Source organism: Rattus rattus, chromosome 6, assembly GCF_011064425.1.
Source record: "Rattus rattus isolate New Zealand chromosome 6, Rrattus_CSIRO_v1, whole genome shotgun sequence".
NCBI classification, from domain to species: Eukaryota; Metazoa; Chordata; class Mammalia; order Rodentia; family Muridae; genus Rattus; species Rattus rattus.
The window spans coordinates 120,902,085-120,928,517 of NC_046159.1; the positions used below are offsets into that span (position 1 = coordinate 120,902,085).

The following is a 26,433-nucleotide window of genomic DNA, read 5'->3' on the forward strand; positions in this document are numbered from 1 at the left end:
CAGGACATACCTCTGGCTAGTAAACCTTATATACAGAGATCCTGTTTGTTGATAAAATAAGTAATGTGAATAAAAACACTAACTTAAGGTCAAAATGTGGGATTCATAGATCATTGCATATGTTATTCATCTCTGACGTTTTCATACAGAAGTCAGATAATGTGGGTGACTCCAAAGCAGTGGGCCCAGAATGTCAGATCTCCCTTCAGACAGCTTATATGTATGCTCTACCCATATACAGCAAGTAGAAATATTCTATCTCCTTTGAACGGCCCCAGAAACTAAATTCCAGGAGTAGATGGATTGAATCTCTAACATGAGGAAGTGATAAGTTATAGAGAAACCACTAATATCTCCCAGAAAACACTCAAGAAGACTTGGCAAATGAATGGTTTGATCTCTTTGTGGATTAGAGTCCATTCTCACTCAAAATAAAATGCCATCCAAAACTGAAATAGAGTGATACTAGACTAGATTAAGGCCTGAGGAGAGCCAGTGAGTTGGGGATTGTCTTCCATCTCTAGATCTCCAGCATAAGCAAAATGGGTTCTCTGATTAAATTCTAGTAGGAGGTGTAAGTTTTTTACTCATATTAGAAAGTAGGGATTACTCAAATACATGTGTGCATTTCTTCACTATAACATATGGTGTAAGTATTCAGTGCTTATTTACTACGGGTTAAATTTTTTAATTTTAAAATATTTTACATATTCTTTTCTCCTCTAACTCCAAGATCCTCCCCATCCAACTTTATGCTTTATTTTCTCTTTCAATCTCAATCTCTCTCTTCCCCCTTCCCGTCTCTCTCTCCCCCCCTTCTTCCCCCCTCCCCTCTCTTTCTCTCCCTTCCTCCCCCACCTCTAGAACAAAACCAAAGGTCAAAATAAACATTGTCAATGAGACAAAATATCAAAACAGAAGGTACACACAAAAAATAGAATTGAATTTGTATTGGCTATCTGGTCTGGATTGTGTTTGATAGACCTGTGACATTCAATTATGTTTTTGAAAATTGCTTGCTACATTAAAAGCTCTTACTGCCTTCTCTTTTCTCTTAAAACATTGTCAATGATATTTTTTGTGTGCATGTGCCTATGAAATTGAATGGCTGCTAGTGGTAACATGAAGACATGTGTCTCTTTCCTCTTCCTCTGTAGGAGACTTATGACTCCAATCATGTATGCTGCCCGAGATGGTCATACTCAGGTCGTTGCTCTGCTTGTTGCTCATGGAGCAGAAGTCAACGCCCAGGATGAGAATGGTTATACTGTGAGAAATGCTTTTCAGTGCTGACTTCTATTTCTGAGACATTGACACTTTGCTAGACTATCGAGCATCTACACAAATGGCTAGTTTGGTTTGGTTGATGCTTACTGTCAAAGAGTTAAGAAAAGTTGTAGAAGGCTTGGGCTGGGTGAGAACACTGATGGGCAGAGCTTACAGAAGGAAAAGTCTCTTTGACCTTTGATAAAAGAGGCTGTAACACACAGCAAAACCAGGCCTCAGGAGAACGCACACATATTCTTTCGTAGAAAGCATCTGTAGTGGCAGATAAGTTCTTTATTCCACGACATACTTAGCTGTGCACAACAGCGTTTGGTTTAGTCACATCTAAGTACAGCTGGGCGTATGTTTACATTATATTGTGCAATGAGGAGATTGCGTCACTCTGCTAATTAGCTAAGCTCTCCTTTTTACTGTGCCATAAATACCGGTGAAAATATTTCTTATCTGTCTCACATGAAGCCCTTTTTAAACAGTCTTCTTTCCCACACTTACAGGCCTTAACATGGGCAGCACGGCAGGGTCATAAAAATGTAATTCTGAAGTTGCTTGAACTCGGAGCTAATAAAATGCTACAGACCAAAGATGGCAGGACACCAAGTGAGATTGCAAAAAGAAATAAACATCTTGAGGTATTCACCTGTGAACTTTCTGGGTCATCTTTTTTTCATGTAGGATTTTCATGTTGTCACAGTTCCTAATGTATTTGGGCAACTATCAATTAATTGAGTTTTTATTCTCCAAGCAGGTAATAAAACTTTGTTTTTCTAGAATAGTCATCTTTTAAGTCAAATCATTGATATTATAGTCATTTAAGTAATAAAAAAAGACAGTAAAGCTTTATTGTGTCCCTAGAAGTGACTCTGTAATAGGCATAGACTGGTTTGAGATGCACACTTAGGGTCTGTGCGTGTGATACACTCATGCTGACTACTTCCAGAGCACAGACTGCCTTCTGTTTATAAATAATTGTCTAAACGGCTTTATATCATCTTGAAATATTAATTACTATCCTTGATATTTGAATTTCTGAATTGGTGTATGTCATTATTATTTTAGGTTAAGGAAGCATTTACTTGATTTCACAAAAGGCTTTTTCAGGATAAAGAGTTATAAATCTCGGAACCACTCGCCTTGTTAGAATTTTCCTTATAGATAGAAAAACTAGTATCTTCACTCTCTTCTCAGTGTAAGGGTAGTAATAATGTTAACTGTATTTGAATGACTTGGAACTGTTTTCAGATCTTCAACTTTCTTTCTCTGACCCTAAATCCACTGGAAGGAAAACTCCAGCAGCTAACCAAAGAAGAGACTATTTGTAAACTGTTGGCCACAGACTCTGATAAAGAAAAAGATCACATATTTAGGTAATATACTTGAGCTTAGCAGAATGCATATAAAATACATGTTTTATTACTTATAGTACATTTGGCAAGTTATATAAGATATGTGGTATTTTAAACTTTAATAAGCATTTTAAAATGCCTTTTGGAAATGTCTGGATTTTAGATGCCTTGCTCTTCAGAGTTTAGAAGAGTTTTATTTAGTTATTTACTTAACTCTGACTCTAATATACATTTTTAGTAAAATAAAAAATTTTACTTTAAAGAGACTCAAGATTGTATTTGTATTCTAACTTGTTTGTGTTAGACCTTATTTTCTAGTTATTTTCAGTCATCTCTGGTTTTGAAAGAAGAAATCCCTGAACTCTGTTGCTCAACACGTGGCTACACACCGGTCTCTAGTTGCCACCTATCTTACGTTTACTGAGTCGAAAGACATTAATATGTGCAACATTGCATGATAAATACATACTGATGAATATTTCAATCCTAGGACAGATGAGCTGGATAGTACCATCCATCTTTTCCCTTTCTTTGCAAAAAACTTTGTTTTGGGTTGGGAATGTGGTTCACTCCTTAGATTATGTGAAGCCATGAGTTTAATTTTTCAGCTTTAGGAGGGAGGGGGAGAAAGAAAGAGGAAGTAGGAGGAGGGACAGAGAAGGGGACAGAGAACCTAGTTTGTTCCTCTGATGCAGGATTTAAATGTTCTGTGTAAACGTACAAATGATTGTGCCTGGATTGTTCTTGCTCCTTTCCATGACTGCTCTGAGTAGACATGCACATAAGTTACTGTGTACGCATAGTCTGTTCTGACACTGACCTTGCTGTGATGCCTTACAGTCCATATACAGCGTTTGGAGATCTGGAGATATTTTTACATGGCCTGGGACTGGAACATATGACAGACTTATTAAAGGTAAGGTTGCATGTGAAGCAGAGTGAGTTTTATATATGCACGTGTTTATATTTAGCATAACATGTTATATTTGAATAAAATTAAGCTTTATTCACAAGCATGCCATTTATTCCTCCTTCATTTTAGACTACCCTATTTTAAATTTATAATACACACGTCAAAATTTTATTGACCTAGAAATGTATATAAATTAGATCTGTCTGGATTTCACAATTTCTATCTTATAAATCAGTACCCATTTAAGCCCTGTTTACAGTTGTTGCTTTTTGTGTGTGAAACACTAGAAGCATGGTTTTGAACCAGACACTCCTGTGCCAGATATTTGATCGGCTAACTGAAATATGCTACTTAAATATCGGGGTTTTTTCCTATAAGAACAAGTATAGGTTGTCCTGAAGATTAGATTAGATTATATACTGAACTGTGTGTGTTTTCAGCATGCATGGTGGGGTTTGAGTAGATGACAGTTGTTACAATATAGATAAGGACACTGAAGCAAAGGACTTAAGACAAATTCTCCTAGGAATATGAACACTGGTGCGGATAGCTCAGAGTTGGGTTCATTATACAGCTCTGAAACTTCTACTGAGGAAATCTTTGGTCAAAACTCATGTTATTGATAGTTTAGTCTGATGCCATCTGAAATTTAAATATTCATAAAATATAATTTTTGTCAAGTTTCCAAAACATTCTCTTTTTATCTAAGCAGACATGGATGCTAGCCATGTTCTATGATTCTGGGAACCTAGGTACTGCATGCTTTTGTAAGCTTAAACTGCATACTCTTTGAACACCCGGAAGGTATTGAGAAAGCAGTTCAGTGACAGTTTCCTTTCCTGCTTTGCTGTGAGTTGTTCACGCTGCATGGTGGTGGGCTTTTTGTCTTTTATGCAGGAAAGGGATATAACTTTAAGACACCTTCTGACCATGAAGAAAGACGAGCTTACAAAGGTTAGTATCACTTATAAAATGCCAGGTAGATTACTTGATGTTTTTAAACTTGCACGTTCTTTTGTTTTCTATTTTTAAAATTCTATGGCTTTGTAGACTGATCTTTTGTAGGTTCTTGGTTAGAAACAACAATGAATTACTAGCTTTATATTGTACCTCAGTATTAAGTTGCTTAAAACACATTTACAGACTTAGAGCATGGGGCTTCCTAGTACTGTTCTTATATCTTAACTGCTGCTCATTTGCAGATGGGAAGTGGATTAATAAAACAGGTTAATACGAAGTAAAAGGTGACTTTTAATGCACTCAGAGACATCATATTCTAATTAGCACTGACTGTGTTATCACAGTCATCATTAATCATTCAGTTAGGTGTGGGACGTTTTAGAGGAACTGTGATGAGAGGATATCTTAAGGTAATGATTTTGTTGTGTGAATACATGAGATACCTGAATCCATACTATCACTGAAAACCAAAACAGCATACTTCTAACTAAATCCAGGAAAGACGTTCACTTTAACATTGAAGGGAAAATATAGGTTAAAAAAAGTAATTCTCACTTCTCATTAATAACACCCAAAACAATATTTTGGAGGCAAGACTATGTTTTAGAATGATATATTTTAAATTATAATTAAAAATAGCACTTTGAGTTAACCACAGTTATTTTATGTTGCCAAAAAATAACTATAGTTGATTATAAACCTATCTATCACTTAATGCCGTAATTTTGTTAAGGTACAAGCAAATAATATATTTAAGTACATTATTTTCCAGTATTTGTCTGTTTTACAAGATAGAGATTCATCTAGAAAATGGCATTAGTATTCTCAAATATGAAATTACCCAAGTATAACTATCTTACTGAACCTTAAAATTATTTCTCCTTAGAATGGAATTACAAGTAAAGATCAACAGAAAATTTTGGCTGCTCTTAAGGAACTAGAAGTAGAAGAGATAAATTTTGGAAAATTACCTGAAGTGGCAAAGTTGGAAATTAGGTAAAATTGTCAGTTTACATTAAAATTATTTACAACTAAGTATTCTTCTTTACTGAGTATTTGATTTAATGCTACTATTTTCCCAGGAAAATGAGATATACAATGGTCTGAACCAGATGCACTTTATAAAGTTAATGTTTATAAATTTATTTTACAAAGAAGCAAAACAGTGCATCTTGTTAACTTGCCTAGAGACAGTTTATACTTCTTTTATCCTTACATCTTGCTAAATAAGATCGTGGAAATGATCCATTTCCCTAGCTTAGTTCTCAGTCCCTTAAATCATGTTAGATGTCAATCTAAAAAGTATGGAACTGGAATCATGCTCCAACTGGTAAAGGGCTTTCCATGCAAACACGAGGCCCTGATTCAGTCCCTAAACAAGCCAGGCTTCCCAAGACAAGCCAGGCATGTGATCCCAGTGCTGGGGAGGCAGAGGTAGGCAGAGCCTTGGCACTCTCTGCCATAGCCTACACAGTGAGTCCCAGGCCAGCAAGATACCCTGTCTTAAAAGAACAAGATGAGCCTTCCCTAAAGAACAGTGTCTGAGGTTGGCCTCTGGGTTCCATGTGAAGTGCATGTACTCATGCATATGCAAACGGACATTCACACATATAAACCGGAGAAAAGAAAATGTGGTACGACTTTCACAACACCCACAAAGAAAATACTTCTCTTAGGTTCATCTTCATCTCAGCTGCATTATGTAAGACTTGCTTCTAAGTTCACAAGAGGGATGACTGAGTTTTTCTTGGTGCTTCACCTAGTTTTGGTGTTAGGGTGACAGCATTACAAAATGATTAAGGAATTGTTATTCTCATCTCTTTCCTGGACAAGGTTATAGAGACTAGTGAAGTTTTCCTTTAACCATTTATGTAGATTTCTCCACTGAAACAGTTTCGCCTGGGGTCACCTTAGGGTATGTTCTTCATCACAGTTGTATCCTCCTCAAGAGTTACAGAACTATTGAAGCTGTAGCGATTTTAGTTTGCATTCGTTTTTCTCATTTGTGGTTTTCAGAGACGTTTTCCATTACTGAGTGGTTGAATTCACAGGCATACAGGGTTGGTGCTGCCCCCTGCTATCCTTTAGATACCTGCATACTCTATTACACTGCCTCTTTTCATTACCAATACTGATACCCCCCCATTTTTATCTCTATTAGTCTTGCTAGATGTTTATTCGTTTTTAGACAGACACTCCTTTTAGTTTTCTCATAGGAGTAGGTTTGTGTGTGGCACATGTGGATGTGGGAGCAGAGGACATCTTATGGAAATCAGTCTTCTCTATCACTGTGTAGGTCCTCACATGTAGTTTGAACTCAAGTCGTCAGGCTTGGTGACCTGTGCTTTACCCACTGTGCCATCTCACCAGCCTCTAGGACCTTCTTTTTGTTTCATTACTGTTTTTTATTTCATTGGCTTCTGATGTTATTCTTACATTTCCTTCCTTCTGCCTGCTTTGAATTTATTTTTATGTATTAATGAGTTACAGGTCTAGCATTTCTCCTTTACTCCCTTCCTTTCTTTTAGGGACAGGATCTTCTGTACCCTAGTCTAGCCTCTGACCCTCAGTCTTCTGCTTAGCTTCCCAAGTGCAGGACTGCAGGTTAGGCCTCCTTTTGTTATCTAAGCACATGACCATTTGCATTGTCCTCTCAATATGGATGCAGTTGAATGTCACAAAACATTACACTGAGGGACCATTTTCATAGACTTTTATGTGTACTGTTTTTCCTTCAAGACTTCCTGTCACATATTGTCTAACAGTACATCCTTTGATTTATATGTGTTTAGAAACTTTCCTATTGATTTCTAGCTTGATTCAGCATAGTAACTGAGCAATAGTTAAATATATAAATATATAAATTTAAATATATGCTAGAAAACCTGACAGGCTTTTGCCTTTTAAAGTATATGATTAGTTCATTTTGTAAATAATTTGTATCCAATATTTCCTGCATTTAAGATTAAACACATAAATTTTTGAAATCCTAAATAATACATAATAATTGTTTTCCTCCCAAAGGCTTGGTAATTTTGAACTCTGTTTAGCCCTTCCATCAAATAACCATGCTGGGAGGCTTTATGGGTCATACAAGAACACTTGCCAACCCCGCTGCCATCGCTTATGGAGCTTTCTACATCTCACGGTGTAGCTGGGACTCAAACAATTTTCTGTATTATCTTAGAAATTCCTTCCAAGAAACTGTTTATGTGATCCTGACTTCTTAAACACTATTTATTAAATGGTCCACCTTATAAATACTCTTCCCATCCATTGCCTTGCTTCCATCTAAAAGGAAGGTCTTAAGTTTTGGCGTAGTCAGTTTTAGGCAAAACCATAGCACCTAAATATTTAAATGCATGGTGGAGGATCTTAGTAGTGGTGTTTTTAATTTGCAACTTTTCTTAAATATTTCTGTTGATTCGTCATTGATTCTACTTAACAATATTCCAGGTTCTAGGTAACTAACTTGCAAATTGGAATCATCATAGTTACCTATTTTTATGGTAATGGAATTGCCAATATGTATATATTTGTAGACCTTAATAATCCTAGAGAGTGTAGAATCATGAATGGCTCACTTATTAAAACTGTTGAATCTTTTTAAAAAATAAAAATGTCAGGCACCTATTCCAGGAATTTGACCTTGTTATTAAATCACAGTCTGTGTTTATATGATTGTAAAGACAAGGTTTTGCTTCCCATTTGTTCAAAGTCATCCTTTAGAGAAGAAATTAGTCATGAAGTCATAAGAAAACTAACAGCAGAAAAAGTTAAATTGATTGATTATAATCTCCTGATAATTTTATTTCAACAATTAATCCTCTGATTTATTTTAAGATGCTTCTTGGGTGTGTGTCAAATTTCTAAAATAATCTGTTACAAGAATCCACATATACTGTTCATTTACTTTTTATCCCTTAACATGTTTGTAGCATTTAAAATTTAAATTTAAACAATGGTTTTGAGCAAACTAATAAGCATTCATCAGTTTCTCCTCAGATGTTTTCTTTGAGCTCCGAGCTACCTAAAATTCACTTGGATGTGTTAAAGTGTCTCAGAATTAAGTTCATCAAGAAATTACTATATCTCAAAAATCTACATAGATCTGATGTTTTATGTAAAATACACTGTTCATGTCTGTTATTTCTAAACATTTTTAAGTTGAAATTTCTGAATAGCTAACAACAAAGAAATGGTTGGCTTAGATTGCATAAACATGATTTTTCCATTATTAACATTATTTTGAAACTTAATGTCATGGGAAATGTTTACAATACATTAAAGGCACAGTGTAAACTGTTATACTAAATATAATATTAGTTGTAGAAATACTGGAAGAAACTATTAAAAAAATATCCTGGCAGAAAATAGTGCCATTTATTGTAGTTAGTTTGTTTTCAAACTACAAGTATGTGGTGCTCTGTTTATAATCTATTGACCATAGATTAAATTTTATATTAATACTAGACTTCAAAAGTTTAAGATACAGCATATCCTCCTTATAAATGTTAAACATCAGCCACAGGGATATGGGCTTCCTGGTCATTCTTATCATTGAAAAGTTGCAATGGCTTTCTTCATTCTTGTTCTGAGAGCAGACTAGAGGAACTGCTCTGAACTAGGACATGCTCCTTCATGTCAAGAGAGGAAAAGTGCCATGCCAACCAGCAGAGACAGTCGGTGGCTCCCTGAGTTCAGAGGAATAGGAAGTTTGCTGTGAGAGCATGTCTCCTAGGAATGTCAGAAGCCATACCCATAAAGTCTCAAGACTGCCCATGAGCATGAGCTAAATAAGGATGACACCAATATGCACACAATGTAGACAGGGGAAGGTTCCTGAGGTCTCATCCGCCAAGAGAAGTAGAGGCAACTGTGAATGCTGAGAGGAAGAGAAACAACCTTCCTAATTTGTTATCCAGCACCAAATGGTCACCACTAAAAACATGTGCAATACTGAGCAGGTTGTATGTAATTAGTTTGAAATAAATATGTATAACAATGCTTAATGAACAAAAAGGACTAAATTTGAGAGAAAGCAAGAAAGGGTATATTAGAGGGGTTAGAAGAGGAAAAGGAAGGGGAAATTTTGCAATTACATTATAATCTTCAAAAAAGTTGCACAGTCTTAGGTACAAAGTAGGTCATTTTATCAATCCTGTGTCGCTGGGAAATAAAGTATTCTCTGAAAAGGAGAACATAGTTCTCTCTCTCACTCCCTCCATATCTCTCTCTCTCTCTCTCTCTCTCTCTCTCTCTCTCTCTCTCTCTCCTTTTCTCTCTCTCTCTTACACACACACACACACACACACACACACACCACATTTGATCAAATAATTCATTTTACCATTCCTTTGTCATATTGCTTCTTTAAATTCTTTAAATACAAACAAATTGCTAGGGGTGCATGCAAAATTCTATAGGTTATATATTGTCTGGCAGTGATAGGAGATCCACATATATACTATGATACTCACTAGACCTGTGATTTTATATAACTTACCTATTGCTGTTCAGTGACTTGAAAAATTATATGTTAAAATAAAGGCTTATGTTTTCTTCTCATTTACTATCTTATTTACTTTAATATCGCTATGATAAGAACACTGAGTTTAAATAGAAATGCCCCTATAGGATCATGTATTTGAATGCTTAGTCGCCATGGAATAGAACTGTTCGAAAGGATTGTAAGTGTGTCACTGGGGTGCACTTTGAGGTTTCTAAAGCCCACACCAGGCCCACTGCCTCTCCCTTTGCCTATGGATCAGGAAGTAGAACTTTCCAGCTCCTTCTCCAGAGCCATGTCTGCCTGTGGGCCACCATGCTCCTTTACCATGATAATGGACTAACCTCTGAGACATGTGCAAGTGCCCAAATGAAATGCTCTCTTCAATGAGAGTTGCCTTGGTCATGATATCTCTTTACAGTAATAGGATAGTGACTAAGATAGACACCATGACCAAGGCAACTTAAAAAGGAAAACGTTTAACTTGGGCTTATGGTTTCAGGCAGTCCTTGAGGGCAGGACAAAGACATGAAGGTAGCAACAGCTGAGAGCTTACATCTTCATCCTGAGTAGGAGTGGCACTAGTCTTCTGAAACCTCAAAGCCTTCTCCAGCAATACTCCTCTAACAAGGCCACATCTCTTTAGTCTTCCAAGATCTAACATTCCCATGCAAATTCCCACATTTAATAAGACTTTGCAAGTGATACTGTCTTATTTTAACTAAGTTCCTTACTGTCTTCAGAATAAGTGCTGATAAATTTATATTAGATAGCCTGTGTAGTTATACACCTGTTATCACTTGATATTTTGGATAATAATTCTCAATGAATATTAATGTTCTTGAGCTTGTTATGTTAAATATGTATGGCATTGATGAATCACCTGTTCAGTACTTACTGACAGTAAACAGAATCCAAGTATCAAAAGAGCACTGAACTCGAAATCAAATGTGTATTGTCTACAACTATCATATAGACAAAAATCAGCACAAGTAATTGCTCTTTTTTTTTTAATTAACTTGAGTATTTCTTATATACATTTCGAATGTTATTCCCTTTCCCAGTTTCCGAGCAAACATCCCCCTCCCCCCTCCCCTTCTTTATGGGTGTTCCCCTCCCTATCCTCCCCCTCTTGCCGCCCTCCACCCAACAATCTAGTTCACTGGGGGTTCAGTCTTAACAGGACCCAGGGCTTCCCCCTTCCACTGGTGCTCTTACTAGGATATTCATTGCTACCTATGAGGTCAGAGTCCAGGGTCAGTCCATGTATAGTCTTTAGGTAGTGGCTTAGTCCTGGAAGCTCTGGTTGCTTGGCATTGTTGTACATATGGGGTCTCAAGCCCTTCAAGCTCTTCCAGTTCTTTCTCTGATTCCTTCAACGGGGTCCTATTCTCAATTCAGTGGTTTGCTGCTGGCATACGCCTCTGTGTTTTCTGTATTCTGGCTGTGTCTCTCGGGAGAGATCTACATCCGGCTCCTGTAGGCCTGCACTTCTTTGCTTCATCCATCTTGTCTAATTGGATGGCTGTATATGCATGGGCCACATGTGGGGCAGGCTCTGAATGGGTGTTCCTTCTGTCTCTGTTTTAATCTTTGCCTCTATTCCTTGCCAAGGTATTCTTGTTCCCCTTTTAAAGAAGGAGGAAACATTCACATTTTGATCATCCGTCTTGAGTTTCATTTGTTCTAGGCATCTAGGGTAATTCAAGCATTTGGGCTAATAGCCACTTATCAATGAGTGCATACCATGTGTGTTTTTCTGTGATTGGGTTACCTCACTCAGGATGATATTTTCGAGTTCCGACCATTTGCCTACGAATTTCATAAAGTCATTGTTTTTGATAGCTGAGTAATATTCCATTGTGTAGATGTACCACATTTTCTGTATCCATTCCTCTGTTGAAGGGCATCTGGGTTCTTTCCAGCTTCTGGCTATTATAAATAAGGCTGCGATGAACATAGTGGAGCACGTGTCTTTTTTATATGGTGGGGCATCTTTTGGGTATATGCCAAAGAGGTATAGCTGGATCCTCAGGCAGTTCAATGTCCAATTTTCTGAGGAACCTCCAGACTGATTTCCAGAATGGTTGTGCAGTCTGCAATCCCACCAACAATGGAGGAGTGTTCCTCTTTCTCCGCATCCTCGCCAGCATCTGCTGTCACCTGAGTTTTTGATCTTAGCCATTCTCACTGGTGTGAGGTGAAATCTCAGGTTATTTTGATTTGCATTTCCCTTATGACTAAAGATGTTGAACATTTCTTTAGGTGTTTCTCAGCCATTCGGCATTCCTCAGCTGTGAATTCTTTGTTTAGCTCTGAACCCCATTTTTTAATAGGGTTATTTGTCTCCCTGCGGTCTAACTTCTTGAGTTCTTTGTATATTTTGGATATAAGGCCTCTATCTGTTGTAGGATTGGTAAAAATATTTTCCCAATCTGTTGGTTGCCGTTTTGTCCTAACCACAGTGTCCTTTGCCTTACAGAAGCTTTGCAGTTTTATGAGATCCCATTTGTCGATTCTCGATCTTAGAGCATAAGCCATTGGTGTTTTGTTCAGGAAATTTTTTCCAGTGCCCATGTGACAAGTAATCGCTCTTGTTGCTCTCCCTGTATTCTCTTTTTTTTCTAGAGTAAAAATCAGGTAAAACTCAAGACACATGATGAAGAAAAATGTATATTGTGATAACACTTTTATAAGTACTGTTTTTATTTGGTAAATAAAGCAGTAAGTCCTTAGAAATACGTATTTTCACTTTGGTTTTGAAAGGAACTAAAAAGATGGGGTGGACCAAGCCTATATAATCCCTGTGTACTTGGGAGGTAGGCACAGGAAGTCAGGAGTTTCCACATATCCTCAGCTACACAGTGAGTTCAGGCTATGCTAGTCTCCAGGAAACCAAACACAAATGAGAAAAGAAGGAACCATGAACTTGGGTGCCTGGATAGATAGAGTTAGTGCTCTGAGGTTTGTTTTTCAGCCTAATACCAACAAGCTTCCTTTAAATGAAAATGCTGTATTTTCACTTAACTAGTAAGGCGCTGTAGAGAAACTGTCCATTCTTAGTTTCATTGGAAGCCAACACTGTTTTCTTATGTGTGTGTTTTGGTTTGGTTTGGGTTTGGGTAGGTTTTTTGAGACAAGGTTTCTCTGCTGTCTTGTAGACTAGGCTGGTCTTGAACTCAGAGATCCACCTGCCTCTGCTTCCCAAGCACTGTGATTAAGGGCATGTGCCACCACTGCCTGGCAACAGCACTGATTTCTAATAGACTTTTATCCTAGTATGTAAAACTGTATAGAATTTGCCCAAAGATTATATATAAGAATGTTGTTTGGAATTAAATGTACTATTTTGTCCCATAGTTGAGGATATTTTCTTTTACATTTTTTATTTTAGTAGATACTGTTGACACACTATACAGATATTTATTTTTCCCATTTTTCTAGACTTGTAGCATTCTGTGGTAATGTGTTCCCATTCTATCCATTCAACTTTGCCATTTCTCTGAATGAGTTACGTAACATGCTGGTTATCTGTTCTGTCATTCCCAGAGTGTCTCTAATTCCCACTGTAAACTGGCATGTCCGTCCTGAGCCATCCTAGTACTCCTGTCACCTGTCTGCCTTAATAGTGGTCCTCTCCTTCCCTTCCCTGCTTCCTCTGCTTCCTTTCTTTCCCTGAACACTGAGTTTACTGCTCTCAGTCCTCTTCTCTTAATGTATCTTATTCTGTCTGGTCTTCAGGATCATAGTTTTGAAACTACAGTTACCCTCCTTGGTCTTTGCTCACATTCATGCTAGAAGGAAAACTAATCTAGTTAGACAATGGTAGATATAAAATAAAATTGTTCTTATTGATGTTCCCTCACTGTCTCTAAATTATATCAAGTCACTTGGGTGTACAGGTATCAGGATAAATATGATGATAAGGTTTACACTTTTTAAAATATCATTCAGTTTTCTTTTTTAAAGATTTATTTATTTTATTTATGAGTACACTATAGCTGTCTTCAGACACACAAGAAAAGGGTATAAGATCCTATTAACAGATGGTTGTGAGCCACCATGTGGTTGCTGGGAATTGAACTCAGGACCTCTGGAAGAATAGTCAGTGCTCTTAACCACTGAGCCATCTTGCAGCCCCCAAGACTTACACTTTCTACTGTTTACTTATTGTTACCACCTGTGTATCTCATATCATTGAAGTTACACCAGAATTTAGCTAACTTGAATGCCAGCCGTTTGCTAGACAAGATAGTGAATGTTTATATTGTCTCCTTTTGTCCTTCTGAAAATTGTGTCGAGAGTTAGAAATATTTGATATGAAATTACACTTGCCCCAGATCTGAAAGTTTCCTACATGTGGACTTCAAGTCCAAACTCAGGTCAGCACAACTCAAAAGTGTGCTCTTACTTTGACTGTAGTGGGTTTTGTTCATCTTCTAGTCTGCTCCCCATCCATCCCCAGAGTCAGTTGCTTGTTCAGTGATATGCTCTTCTAGTGAACCGAGAAAAAGAAAACCACCCTAGATTATTATTTTACATGCATTCTATTTCTTTTTCCCCAGTTCTCCTTCCATTTATGTTACTTTAATCCACAACAAATCACCAAGTAAAATTTGCACCTGGGTTTTACTTTCTCCCTTCCTAATTGGACTCCTTTAGTTACCTTTCATTATGAAAAATACAAAATCCTTTAGAAAGTGTTATATTCAGCCAATTGCTACTACTTCCTCATGAGTTTACTTTAGTTGTGCCTTAGCTGGTCCTTTCCTTTTATACTTTTATACTTTTAACCTACCAAGTCTTTCTGGTCAGAACGTCTTCCTTTCAATACCTAGATGAAAAGCTTATTTGGCTTCAAGTTTATCCAAGTATAATTTCTGTTAACTGCTTCTAAATCCTTATTCCCACCATAGTGTGTAGCACTAAATTAACTTTCTGTTTTAGATAGCTCACCTGTTAACAAGTGTTGGTCACCTCAGACACTGATGAGAAATAAAACAAATAACTCATGTAAAAATAATAAATTCTTTATCCTCCTTGATTGCTACTCTAATATTGGTTCTTTAATCTTCCTTTTTTGTGTATACCTCCAAATAATATCTAGGTGTCTATATCTCATCTTGAAATTTGAGATTCTTGGAGCAAGGACCTTAACTCAATGACAGATGTCATCCAGCAAGTGCCAAGTCCAGGGTTCAATTTTCATACCACAAAAACTATGTAATAAATAGGGAGTAGTAAAGGAATTCAACATTCTTGGGACTAAAGACTTGGTTTTCTCTTATACCTAATGCATATTTTAGTTCCAAATACATGTTAGATAGTAAATTTTTAAATATCTTTAAATTTATAGGCAAATTGGTAGAATGGCATAAATTACTATTAACTGGTTCCTGTTGTTTCCTTTCTGTAGTGGCGATGAGTTCCTCAACTTTCTTTTGAAATTAAATAAGCAGTGTGGCCATTTAATCACAGCTGTGCAGAATATCATTACCGAGTTACCCGTGAATTCTCACAAGGTATTTAAGTAAGAGTTGCTCTGTGGAAAATGGGAGTGTGGAAGACTAGATAAACTCATGATAAGCAGTTCTGATCTGATGAAGTTCTATTGGTGATGCAGCATGAAATCTAAAGTGGTACATTTAAATATTCTCTTCTACATGTAATTCACCATAGAACCTCCAACCCTCATCCTCAAGCAAAGGGGGAGTGAGACAAGCCAAAATCTCAACTGATCTCTATTAAACTTGTCATTTTTCTTAATGATGATTTAATTGATTAAAATAAAAACTGTTAGGAGATCCAAGTCAAAGATGAAACAAAATAGCATGTTGAATGTTGATTTAAAATTATATTGATATATAGTTTTTCTTAAGGAAATTTTAAATAGATACTGACTTACAAAAGCAGACTTTTTGAGTTTTGTCAGTTTGTCTATTCTAGAAACTCTATAATGAAAATTTTAAACAACTTTATTTTCCTATGATTAATGTACCACTATGATTATAGTACCACTCTGAGAATCATGTCATTTTTGGTTTTCACTTTTTTAAAATTTATTTATTTATTATATATAACTACACTGTAGCTGTCTTCAGTCACACCAGAAGAGGACATCAGATCTATTACAGATGGTTGTGAGCCACCATGTGGTTGCTGGGATTTGAACTCACAACCACTGGAAGAGCAGTCGGCGCTATTAGCCTCTGAGCCATCTCTCCAGCCCCCGGAATCATGTCATTTTTAAATTTTTTAAAAATTATTTATTGACCACAAATATTACTAATATTAATTTCTACACATAAACATGTATTTTGGAAATTTGTATAGCAAGCTAATTCAACTATTTGTATAAAATTACTGACCTACTTTTGTTACTAAGATTTATTCTGAAAAAAAAAGTCAATTATATAATTTAATCTTTTAGAGTGTCTGATAATCTTTTTGCATATAAATTGTGAAAGGCTAGTTCCACTTTTTTTATATAACTTTTGGAAATATCAACAGATAGTACTGGAGTGGGCTTCACCCAGAAATTTTACTTCAGTTTGTGAAGAACTGGTTAGTAATGTTGAAGATTTGAATGAAGAGGTCTGCAGACTGAAGGAGTTGATTCAGAAGGTATATGTATACAGTTAACATTAACAAGCTTGGAAACGGGGAGTTGGGGGGGGCAGCTTTCACAGTTAGATGATGGAAAGAGAAGCAATTTAACAAAGACAGCCAGTAGGACACATGGAGGATTGGTAAGAGGACAGTTTCCCAAGGGAGAAGGGTACATAAGGAATAGTTAGGCATTAGAGAAGGATATGCTGAAAGGGCATGTGCTTCTCATCCTTCTCCTTAGCAACCCCGACAGTCTTTTCTAGAGTTCACTAGCATAGCCTCATGGGAAAGCGCTTATATAGCCCCTTTCAAACAGTCTGGCCAGACGGCCATGGCCCATAGAATAGTGAGACCTGTGGTAAGAGTTTATTCCCAAACTGTGTGCCATAAGTATCCTATACTAGGCCAAGACTTTAATAATTGTGGTATGTTTATTTTCTATAATTCAGGCTATATTATATATTCTATAATTCAGGTTGGAGTATAAGTCAAAGGTAGAGTGTTTGCTTAGCATATGCCAGACCCTTAGTTCAATCCTCAGCACTGAAAAATAATGTGAACCCAGTGGAAAAATGATTGAAAACATTTATGCACTTAATAAAGGTAGAAATTATACTGTTGCTTATAACTTCATAAATGCAAAACAGGCAAACGAAATGCTGACTAGCTCTGCTAATGAGGTAATATTGGCAATGATGTATTATTCCTATTGGCCAGACTCTATATCATGTTTTTTAATTAACTGTTTGTAGAATGTGAACATTTTTACTGTCCTTATATTTATATAGGAGCAGCCTATGTCTGGATTGAAAGGCAGGTTGTTTTCCACTTTTAAAAATGTCTATACCGACATACAGACTAATCAGATAGCCTTATTGGAGCTAGAAAGTAAAGGGGAGATACTGAGTTTCCTTTAAACAATCACCCCTGAGTCTCTGTTGATTTACTAAATAAATTTGTTGTCTACAAAACTTTTGTGACACATCTGATTTTTATAGTTTCAGCCTAAGGTTCATTTAATATTTTCACCAATATTTTATCAAAAGAATTTAAGAGCAAACTTTATGTTCAAGGTAATTTGTCATCTCCCTTAAAATATATTTAATCAGCAGAAGTCATTTAATCCTTGGACACAGTTGTGAAGCAAACTCTGTATTAGTGGAAGGAGGCTGCTTGAAACTGGAAAAGAAGTGGCGCATTTCAGGGTCAGGAGCAAATCAGCTCTTTGAGTGGAAGAGCTGCTGTAGGAGTTGTGTCTGAGTGACGCTCATTCATTCACGAGATACTGAGGCTGCTCCACAAGCTAGGCATTGCCTGAACTTGCTGACTGCACAGATGTTAGAGAGCAGCATCCACCCCACTTCCTCCATCACAGCCAGAACTGAAGGGAAGTGGAAGTGATGCTACTCAGCATGGCATTCTTGAGAATTTAAGGAAAAGGAGAACATATGTGTATACAGACTTCTTTAAAAGTATCTCCTGAAGTGTAGGGAATTCCTAAAAGCATACTTGCGGCAGGAATGGGTACTTACTTCATTTTTCAAACTAAAACCTGGGTGTAGTATGGCAGTGAGATATAGAGAGAGAGACCCCAAAGTACACTGTGTCAGATAAAATTAACAAGCATTGTTTTAAAACTTCCTGAACCTAAAACATGATTTGATTAGCTATCATAATATTTCATAAGTATTGTATAACTGTGAAAAGAACCATCATCTTTTTTTTCTGTGGCCCTTCTCAACGAATAATTTAAACTTTCTATGTAAAAACTAGCCTGGAAATATGTTGATTGGCCTATAACAATAACAAGTATAAGGTCTTTTTTTTTTTTTTTTGAGCAAGTGAATAGACTGATTTTTCTAAATTAGTTGTACATGAACAGTTTTGTTGTAGTAAGATTTTACTCAGAAAATCTGGAAGGCTTCTATTTTGGGGACTATATTGTCATGCTTATTTGATAGTTTAAAATTTACTAATAGGAACTTTGCAAAGAAATATACAAGGTATCACAGATAAGCATTGAGGTAACAAAGCGAGGATAGGAGAGGTCAAGGCTGCCTTTAACACCACATCATTCTCTTTCAAACCAACACGCCGCCGACAACGCTTGTCAGGAGGGGTCATTGTTTAATAAGGCAATGGCTCTCAGGATTCCGTAAATGGAGCATCAGTGTCAAAACAGAATCTGTTGCTGAATGAAGCCATTTGGAAGTTAAACCAGGATTACAGTCTTAATGAGATTAGCATCAGAATCCATTTTTGTACTATAAATTTGAAATTAATTTTGCAGACTTCTAAAATTAAATATTTACACAGTAGAATTTCAAAGGCATTATTCCTACTATTGTTGAAAATATTTCTGTCGTCACTCCAGCTCAGGATGTTTCTAGTAAATATCACTCTATGAATGTGTCCAGTTCTTTTTATCTTTTAAGGATCTCTTTGCTTTCTGCTTATTCTCCCTCTCTTGACCCGCTACAGCAGCTATCTCTCACCTCTTCCTCCCCACCCCCGCTGACACTCACACTGGTGGGAGGCTTCTTCACATGCTTCTGGGAATTTAGAGGCCGTCTAGGAAGTCGCCTTTAGACATATTTGTTGCTGCAGTTACAACGCACTGTCTTCTGATTTTTTGCTAACCTTCCGTTGTAGACTTGCTATAAGAATGGCTCAGTCTTTTATGGTATACTAATTAAATCTAATTCAAAAGGAAATAAATGCCTATTGTTAAACCTTATAGATGAAATAGAAACTTTAAATTGAAATGAAAGGAACATTGTCTCATGACAATTAAAAACACCATTTTTAAATGTGATCATCTAAAAAATTACTATTAATGTAAAGTAATAATTCTGTGAAAGACTCTGGTGAAGGCATGTATGTTCACTTTAAAGCTGTCATGAGGTTTTCAGTTTCTTCCATATAAAACTAGTGAATTACTATGAACTATTTTTTTTTCAAAACAAATGTCTTCATTTCAGTACGTTTTCTACTAACTCTTGTTTTCAATTCTAAAAATTAGATGCAGAATGAACGGGAAAATGATCCAACTCACATCCCACTAGTAGAAGAGGTGTCTCCATGGAAGACTCGGATTTTGAAGAGGTCAGCAGTTACAGTATGTGGATTCGGACTGCTGCTTTTCATCTGCAAGCTAACTTTCCAGAGAAAATGATACTAATATTTATTTAAGTTATACATGTACATCTTATTCAAAGTGTCCTAGCATTGCTTTTAATCATTTGTGGTACAACATAGCTTTATTTCCTTGCCTATACTCCATAGGAAAAATTATGATAACATAAAATACAGTTTTTCTTTAGAAAGTGACTTCAGTTTGAATTATATAGTTTATTACATTTTTATGTTCATTTCAATCAAGAAATAAATTATGGCTAATTCTTTCATTTAAACTGACTAAATCACATGCAAAATAAATGTTTGCTATTCTTTACATTCAGAGAAAGTGTTCTCATTTGTCATTTAAAGAAAAGCTTAGAGAATTTATGAGGAGTTAATAAATTGATATTTCTTTTAGGCCTTACTCCCTTCCATTATTATATAATAAAGATCATCTTACATTTTATTTATATGACTTAGCTTGGAAAATTACTAATTAGTAATTTTGAAAGTGCTAGAGAAAGCAAAGTGTTACAGAAAACAATAGTAAAATATGAAAATCTTTATAAGTACTTTGAAAAAGTATTTTAAATGCAGAATAAAAAGAAAATTAAATAATATATAAGTCACAAAATATATTAGCACTTTATGTATTTTGCTAAATATTCTATATATAATATTTTACAGATAAGTAACTGGCATTTGGTATATAATTTCTCATCTATAAGACTAAATTTTATCTTTTGAACTGAAATACTGATATTCAAATTTTAAAAGTTGAGATTAAATATCAAGTAGTTCCCATTTAGCAGGCAGCATGGTATTCAAGTCTTGGCTGACTTGGTGCTGTACTGAAAGCAGCAGTTGTCTATAGTTAAAAGCCAACAGCAGACAAAGGGGAAGATGTGCAGGACGGGAGAGAAGCACAGGGGCTATAATGAGTAGCAGCCTCTGCCTGTTCATCCCAGAGCTGCAGGACTCAGACCGCCATTCCAGAGGTGCTCATTCAGGGACCATTGGAACACAGGGAAGGCGGGCTAACATGTCAACAACTGGTACAGCAAAGCACACTTTTTTGTGCTGTCTCCTACTTAAGCAAGCTCAAGACAGATAGAAAATGGGAGTTTGTTTTAGCACACACTTAGACAAGAAGTCATTTGCTACATGTTATTTTTATTTTCCCTTTCCAAAGTAAACTGAAAAGAGGAAGATAGGCATCTACCTGATTAACCACTTGGTCTTTTACTTCAGTGCACTTGAAAGAGATGCTCTCTCTTTGGTTGTGTGGGTTACTACTCTTCTTACTTAACAAAGTCAAGCTCAGTATTCAGCTATCACATGTGAAAATTTTATGTTACTTGCTTTCCACAAGGGTTTGTCATGGAGTTTTTTACAATACCGCACAACTCTGCCCCATGTTCTCCAAATGTGAGGAAATTAATACTACACGTTTAGCTGCAGCTATGTCTTCTGAAAGCATTATTCCTGCATTGGCCTGTCTCACAGTTTGATTTCCAGATACAGACTGAAAATAATTTAGGCATTCCGTATGTATACAAATTATTCCTCTGGGTAAAGTATCAATACAATTAATAAGGATTTCTTTATGATGTAAAATCAGTTGGTATCTAGAATGTAGTCCCTTCCCACTCTGATTAGTTGACCTTATTGTGAACTTGTGGGAGTGGAAATCATCGGAATAGGTAACTCGAATGCCTCTTTCCATCACAGAGGTAGGTGTTGTCATAGGTGTTATTATTTTAATTCATCTGAGTCAGGAGGTATTCCTGCCTCTGAAGCCATTGTAGCGTCCTGCTGAAATCAAGTATCTGTAAAGGAAGTATACTGCCCCTCAGTTTGGGTTTCTGCTGCTATGATAAAACACCATGACCCAAAGCAACTTGGGAACAGTTTATTTCCACTTACAGCTCTCAGGTCACAGTCCCTCACTGAGAGAAGTCAGAGCAAGAACTCAGAAGTCATGGAGGCAGGAACCGAGGCAGAAACCATGGATGACTATTGCGTGCTGGCTTGCTTCCCATGGGTTTCTCAGCCTGCTTTCTTACAGCACCCAGGGCCACCAGTCTAGGAGTGGTACCGCCCATGGTGAGCTGTGCCCTCCCACATCCTTCAACCAGAAAATGCAGCACAGCTTTACACACAGGCCGATCTATCAGGGCCATTTTCTCAAATGAAGTTTCTTTCAAAATGTCAGAATGATTCTGGCTTGCGTCAAGTTGATACAAAACTAGCCAACACTCTTGCATCTACTGTAGTCCCACCATGTTAAAGAGGAAGATGTTGTCCTAAGCACATACTGGGTCGTTTCTGCTCTCTGGCTGCCATAAACAGTAGTGTCACTCTGCATTTAGTGTCTGGTGTTGTACCTTGCCACAGGCTTAAAGCAATGGAGCCACACCTCTGGAACTTTTGGCCCAAAAGTGTTTTGCCCTTTAATGGCTTTGCTCAGTGTTTGTCATACTCATAGGGAAATGGGCTTAGACTTTCTAAACCTACTTTAGTAAGGGTTCGCAAATGCTTCGACCCCGCCTCCATCTAGCCCATGGTACAAAGGTAGGGGAGAAAAAGATGGTAAATGGGGCGATTCCAGTCAGGTGTCAGGATGCCAGCAGTCCAGTTCAGTAGTGTCAGGATAGCAGATACGAATCAGCAGCAGTGGCACAATGTAGCAGAATCGCAGGCCTCCATGGATTGGCATGAGTCAGCAGGACCAGCCAGGACCAGCCAGGATGCCAGGAGAAGTTCTCTGCTATCCTCTCTCAATGAAGTGAAGATCGGCGAAGGTGAAGGCTTGAGGCCAGTGAAGCACTGCAAAATTAGCCATGCAAGCACACCATCACTGTCCATTGAATCCTGCTTATACTTTCTCCAAACATCACGTATCCTCCCATGGGTCTTGCTGCAACAAAACACCATGTGAGTTTGCCACACCACGTGAGTCTGTAGCACCTGACATATCCAGAAACTTCTACTTAAGGGAATTTACTTCAGGAGCAAAAGTATTGGAATTGGATTTACACTGTATCTGACTATGTGAAATTCAGAGACTTTGGAAGTAACTTAGGGAAGTTCAGAGAACCTAGCTAGAAAACCCTTAGAATGCTATGAACAAAGCTGAGCTGACAGTTTGGTGGGAGACCGTAAGACCGGATTTGCCAGTAAGCATGAAGATAGTAAAGGCTTTGCTTATCAAGTTCCATATAGCAATGGAACCTCTATAGTAGACTGGCATTTGTATTATATCTTACCATATACTAAAGACTGATGCTGAATTTAATCATAGTCTACTCAGTCTGAATGAAGAAATTTCAAGGTCACAATATTTAACCTGTGGTATGGTATAGCTACCTGCTTTTAGCTTAAATTTACTATGAAAATTGTAAACAGAAAGCAGAGGAGGAAGAGTAGAGAAAGTTGTAAGTTAGCCAAAAAGGGGTATGTAAAGTTGGAGCCAAAGAACACATAGTTGCTGAGAGATTGATGTCACCTCAGAAACCAGCACAATAAGAAGAGGAGGCATCACAGGTCTCCAGAGAAATGGCCAGACGCACCATCATAGACTCATGTGGAAAAGTATCTAAAAACTCATTGGAAAGAATTTGCTTTGAGAGTGCAGCACACGGGTACCACCTGAGGTGGTGTGAGGCGGACCTTGGTATCATCCACAGCTGTGGGAACTTCCTGTCAGATTTCAGAAGAAATCTTGGGCGACCAAACACTGTGTGCCAGGGTCAGAGTACCTACAGGAAACACGGGAGAACCGTATGTAAAGTTATCTGCAAGGGGAGACAGCACAAAATTAGGAATCCAAGAAAGATCTAGCTACATTATCTACCAAGGAAACTCTAGACACCTAGAAGAGCTAGCACAAGGGAGGTCCCACATGGACCACAGTGAGCAAAGACCACTAAATCTCCCTGGTCACCAGCAACAACATTTTTTCAGAAGTTTGCTAGTATTCTAATTACCCTCTTTCTTACGTTCCTTTGCCTAAGGTTGGTAAACATCCTCTTTCCTTTCTGATCTTAACACCATGTTTTCTCCCTGCTCTGGGTATAACAGTTTCTCTACTGTTAATTTTTTGAAAGAGCGAACTTCGGGTCATATCATTTTTTTTCTGTTCTTGTATTTAATTTTATTTTATCTCCTTGGTTTTGCTTTAGCCCTTGTTGTATCCATGCTTCTGCTTGCTTTGTTCTTCTGCTTGGTTTGCCTTTAATTTGCTCTCTTTTTTCCAGCACCTTTCAGTGGAAACTTGGTGTTGATTTGGTATAACCGAAAGCTTTTAGCATTGGTGTTTACAAATCTCCCGGTACGTACTTAGATTTGTGTTAGGTATTCATATGTTGTAGCTTCATTTTTATCATTAAAAGCATTTTCTAAACCTATCCTGAAAAAATATTTTTAAAATCCCAGCACAGAGTTCCTTCCTGCCTTTGACCATTTCTGTTCCTGATGGAAGACACACACACACACACACACACACACACACACACACAGCCTTATATTTTTAAATATACCTTAAGCAGCACAATAGCTTGACAACTGCCTACCCTGATTCTGTTAGAATCCACTTTCCTACTGATAGCCCCAAATGATCACTTACTAGTTACTCTGTTCTATCTTGGCTGTTCTTAACCCAATTAGGCCATCTTCTAAGCCACGTTCTCTTGGTCCAGAAGCCATGGCAGCTCTTCTTACTTCTCTATCCCATACCCCTGCCTTCTCCGTTTTCCTACTCCCCACCCCACCCCCAGTACGGTCAATGTCCCTTCTCCCTAGCTATTAGCTGCTGGCATCGTTATTCACCAATTAGAGTTAACTGCAGGGCCACTCCCAAAGGCTACCTGTGGACTCCAAATCTTGAAGGCCAGTACATAGCATTACAATAAACATTAAAGCCCAAACCTCAACATATTAAAACTATAGCTGAATATTCTTATGTAAGGTTTGTGTGTGATAAGACAGTGAAAACTCTAAGACTACCTAAAGTTACTCAGTTTTAGCATATGTATGTATATATGTTAAAGAGAATATATGAGACTTAGGTAAAAAGTGATGGACAAAGTAAAACTCAATTGTAAAGACTTCCCTATGAAAAGTATTTCAATTCAATTCTAATTTAAATAAATTAAATCATTTATGAATTAATGTGCTAAATAAGGTATTTAAAAGTTGAAAAGGGTATTGCCCCAAAACAAAGTCAGTCAGACCTTCAAATTAAAATTCATGGGAAATTTTTATAGGGCTAGAATTTATTTGATCTTAACACTACAATGACAGTTAATCTTTAAGAACCTCGATAACCATAATGACTTCTGTTTTGCACTCCAAGTCCCTCTGTCACTGCTTAATAAATAATAACTTGTGACTCGGGAGGGAGTGGAAATAGGGTGGAGACTTTCTTGTTGGCATGTCCACTAGTGAGTAATGCATTCACTTCAAATGCCAACAAAAATGGTATACTGGACTTATGAGATACATTTGTTAGCTATTAGAGAAACCAACTCTAAACTTTTGAGCAGTCTCTATTTCTCAGCCTGTAAATGCAGACTGCCTTATCAGTATCCTAAATAGAACAAAGCTGCTTTTAGTGTATGTGGGGGGGGGTGGTATTTCTAAAAAGACATTTTAGGAGTGGCACCATCTCTGGGCTCTGCCCGCTAGCTAATGTTTGCATTATTTTCTTTCCAGTGGACCTTTCATGATCAGTACATGAATTGTCTTCCTGTTTTTTCTTTGTTTCCCTCTAACATTCTAGTCTTTTCCTTTCTTCAGACTCTATCTGTTGTTGCATGCTCTTCCACAAACTCTAATCTGCTGCTGGCCTCTGTATTAACGGGGGCAGTCAGAAAGCGCCTGGGTCTCAGCTCCATTGGGCACGGTAGTGAACACTGGAGTTTCTGGGTCCCGGTTTCCCTGTATTTAAGATAGTCTCCCAAACTCAGTGGTCCAGAGTAGCATCATCCTGACAAACACAGTTAGTCATGAATTCTGAAATCCGAATAGAACCTGTAGATTTAATGTTTGCTGAATCGAACCCTTCACAAGTGGTCGTCCTTGTTGTTGTTGTTGTTATTGTTGTAGAGGTACTACATGAGAGATTTATTGTTAATTACTTGGTTGTTTCCAGTATTTTACAAGCTGTAGTAGCATTTCAACTCCTTAAACAATTAGTGTTCAGTATGTATACTATGGCTACATACATTATATATTTCATTAAGTTATCATGTCGAACTACTGTTGCTGGTAAGAGAAACAGGTAAGTGTCAAGAATGTAAACTTAAAAAAAATGTAAGGCTTACAGGAGAGAATTGGGTTTTTTATTTTGTTTCTTGTTTGTTTTGTTGTTTTGGTTTAGGTTTTTGTCTTGTACTAATTTTCCACAGTGTGGCAATAAATTCTCTTATCTTTCTTCCTGGCAGTAGTCTCAGCCTACAACTCTCCTATAGAGTCATTCTGCAAAAGCAGCTTAAGCAAAGGAGAAATTGGCAAAGGTCCTCATATGTGAAAACTTTTAGAGGAGAAACTTAGTAGGCCGAATTGAAAGGTGAATTCTTATCACAGAGTTAATATTTATTTCGTTAAACCAACCGGTGGGACTGCATGTGCACAGCTTTCCCTTCTGCCAATATAAGGATAATTAAAATAAGACAGCAAGAATTCTCAGT

The 26,433-nt window shown here is 37.2% G+C and overlaps 1 protein-coding gene across 2 annotated transcripts in view; it reads left to right on the forward strand.

Annotated features, from left to right (window-relative positions):
* Positions 1–20,074, forward strand: part of Asz1 (ankyrin repeat, SAM and basic leucine zipper domain containing 1) — a 48,540-nt gene extending 28,466 nt beyond the window's left edge. The window contains exons 5-13 of one of the 2 annotated variants that reach the window (XM_032905266.1): positions 1,158–1,269; positions 1,782–1,916; positions 2,527–2,651; positions 3,471–3,546; positions 4,441–4,497; positions 5,390–5,499; positions 15,429–15,534; positions 16,523–16,636; positions 19,644–20,074. In XM_032905266.1, coding sequence (XP_032761157.1) covers positions 1,158–1,269; positions 1,782–1,916; positions 2,527–2,651; positions 3,471–3,546; positions 4,441–4,497; positions 5,390–5,499; positions 15,429–15,534; positions 16,523–16,636; positions 19,644–19,796 — 988 coding nt within the window. In that variant the 3' untranslated portion in view covers positions 19,797–20,074. Of the gene's footprint in view, positions 1–1,157; positions 1,270–1,781; positions 1,917–2,526; positions 2,652–3,470; positions 3,547–4,440; positions 4,498–5,389; positions 5,500–15,428; positions 15,543–16,522; positions 16,637–19,643 lie in introns of both variants that reach the window. The other variant, XM_032905267.1, reaches the window with a different exon arrangement.
* The last annotated feature ends 6,359 nt before the right edge of the window (positions 20,075–26,433 follow it).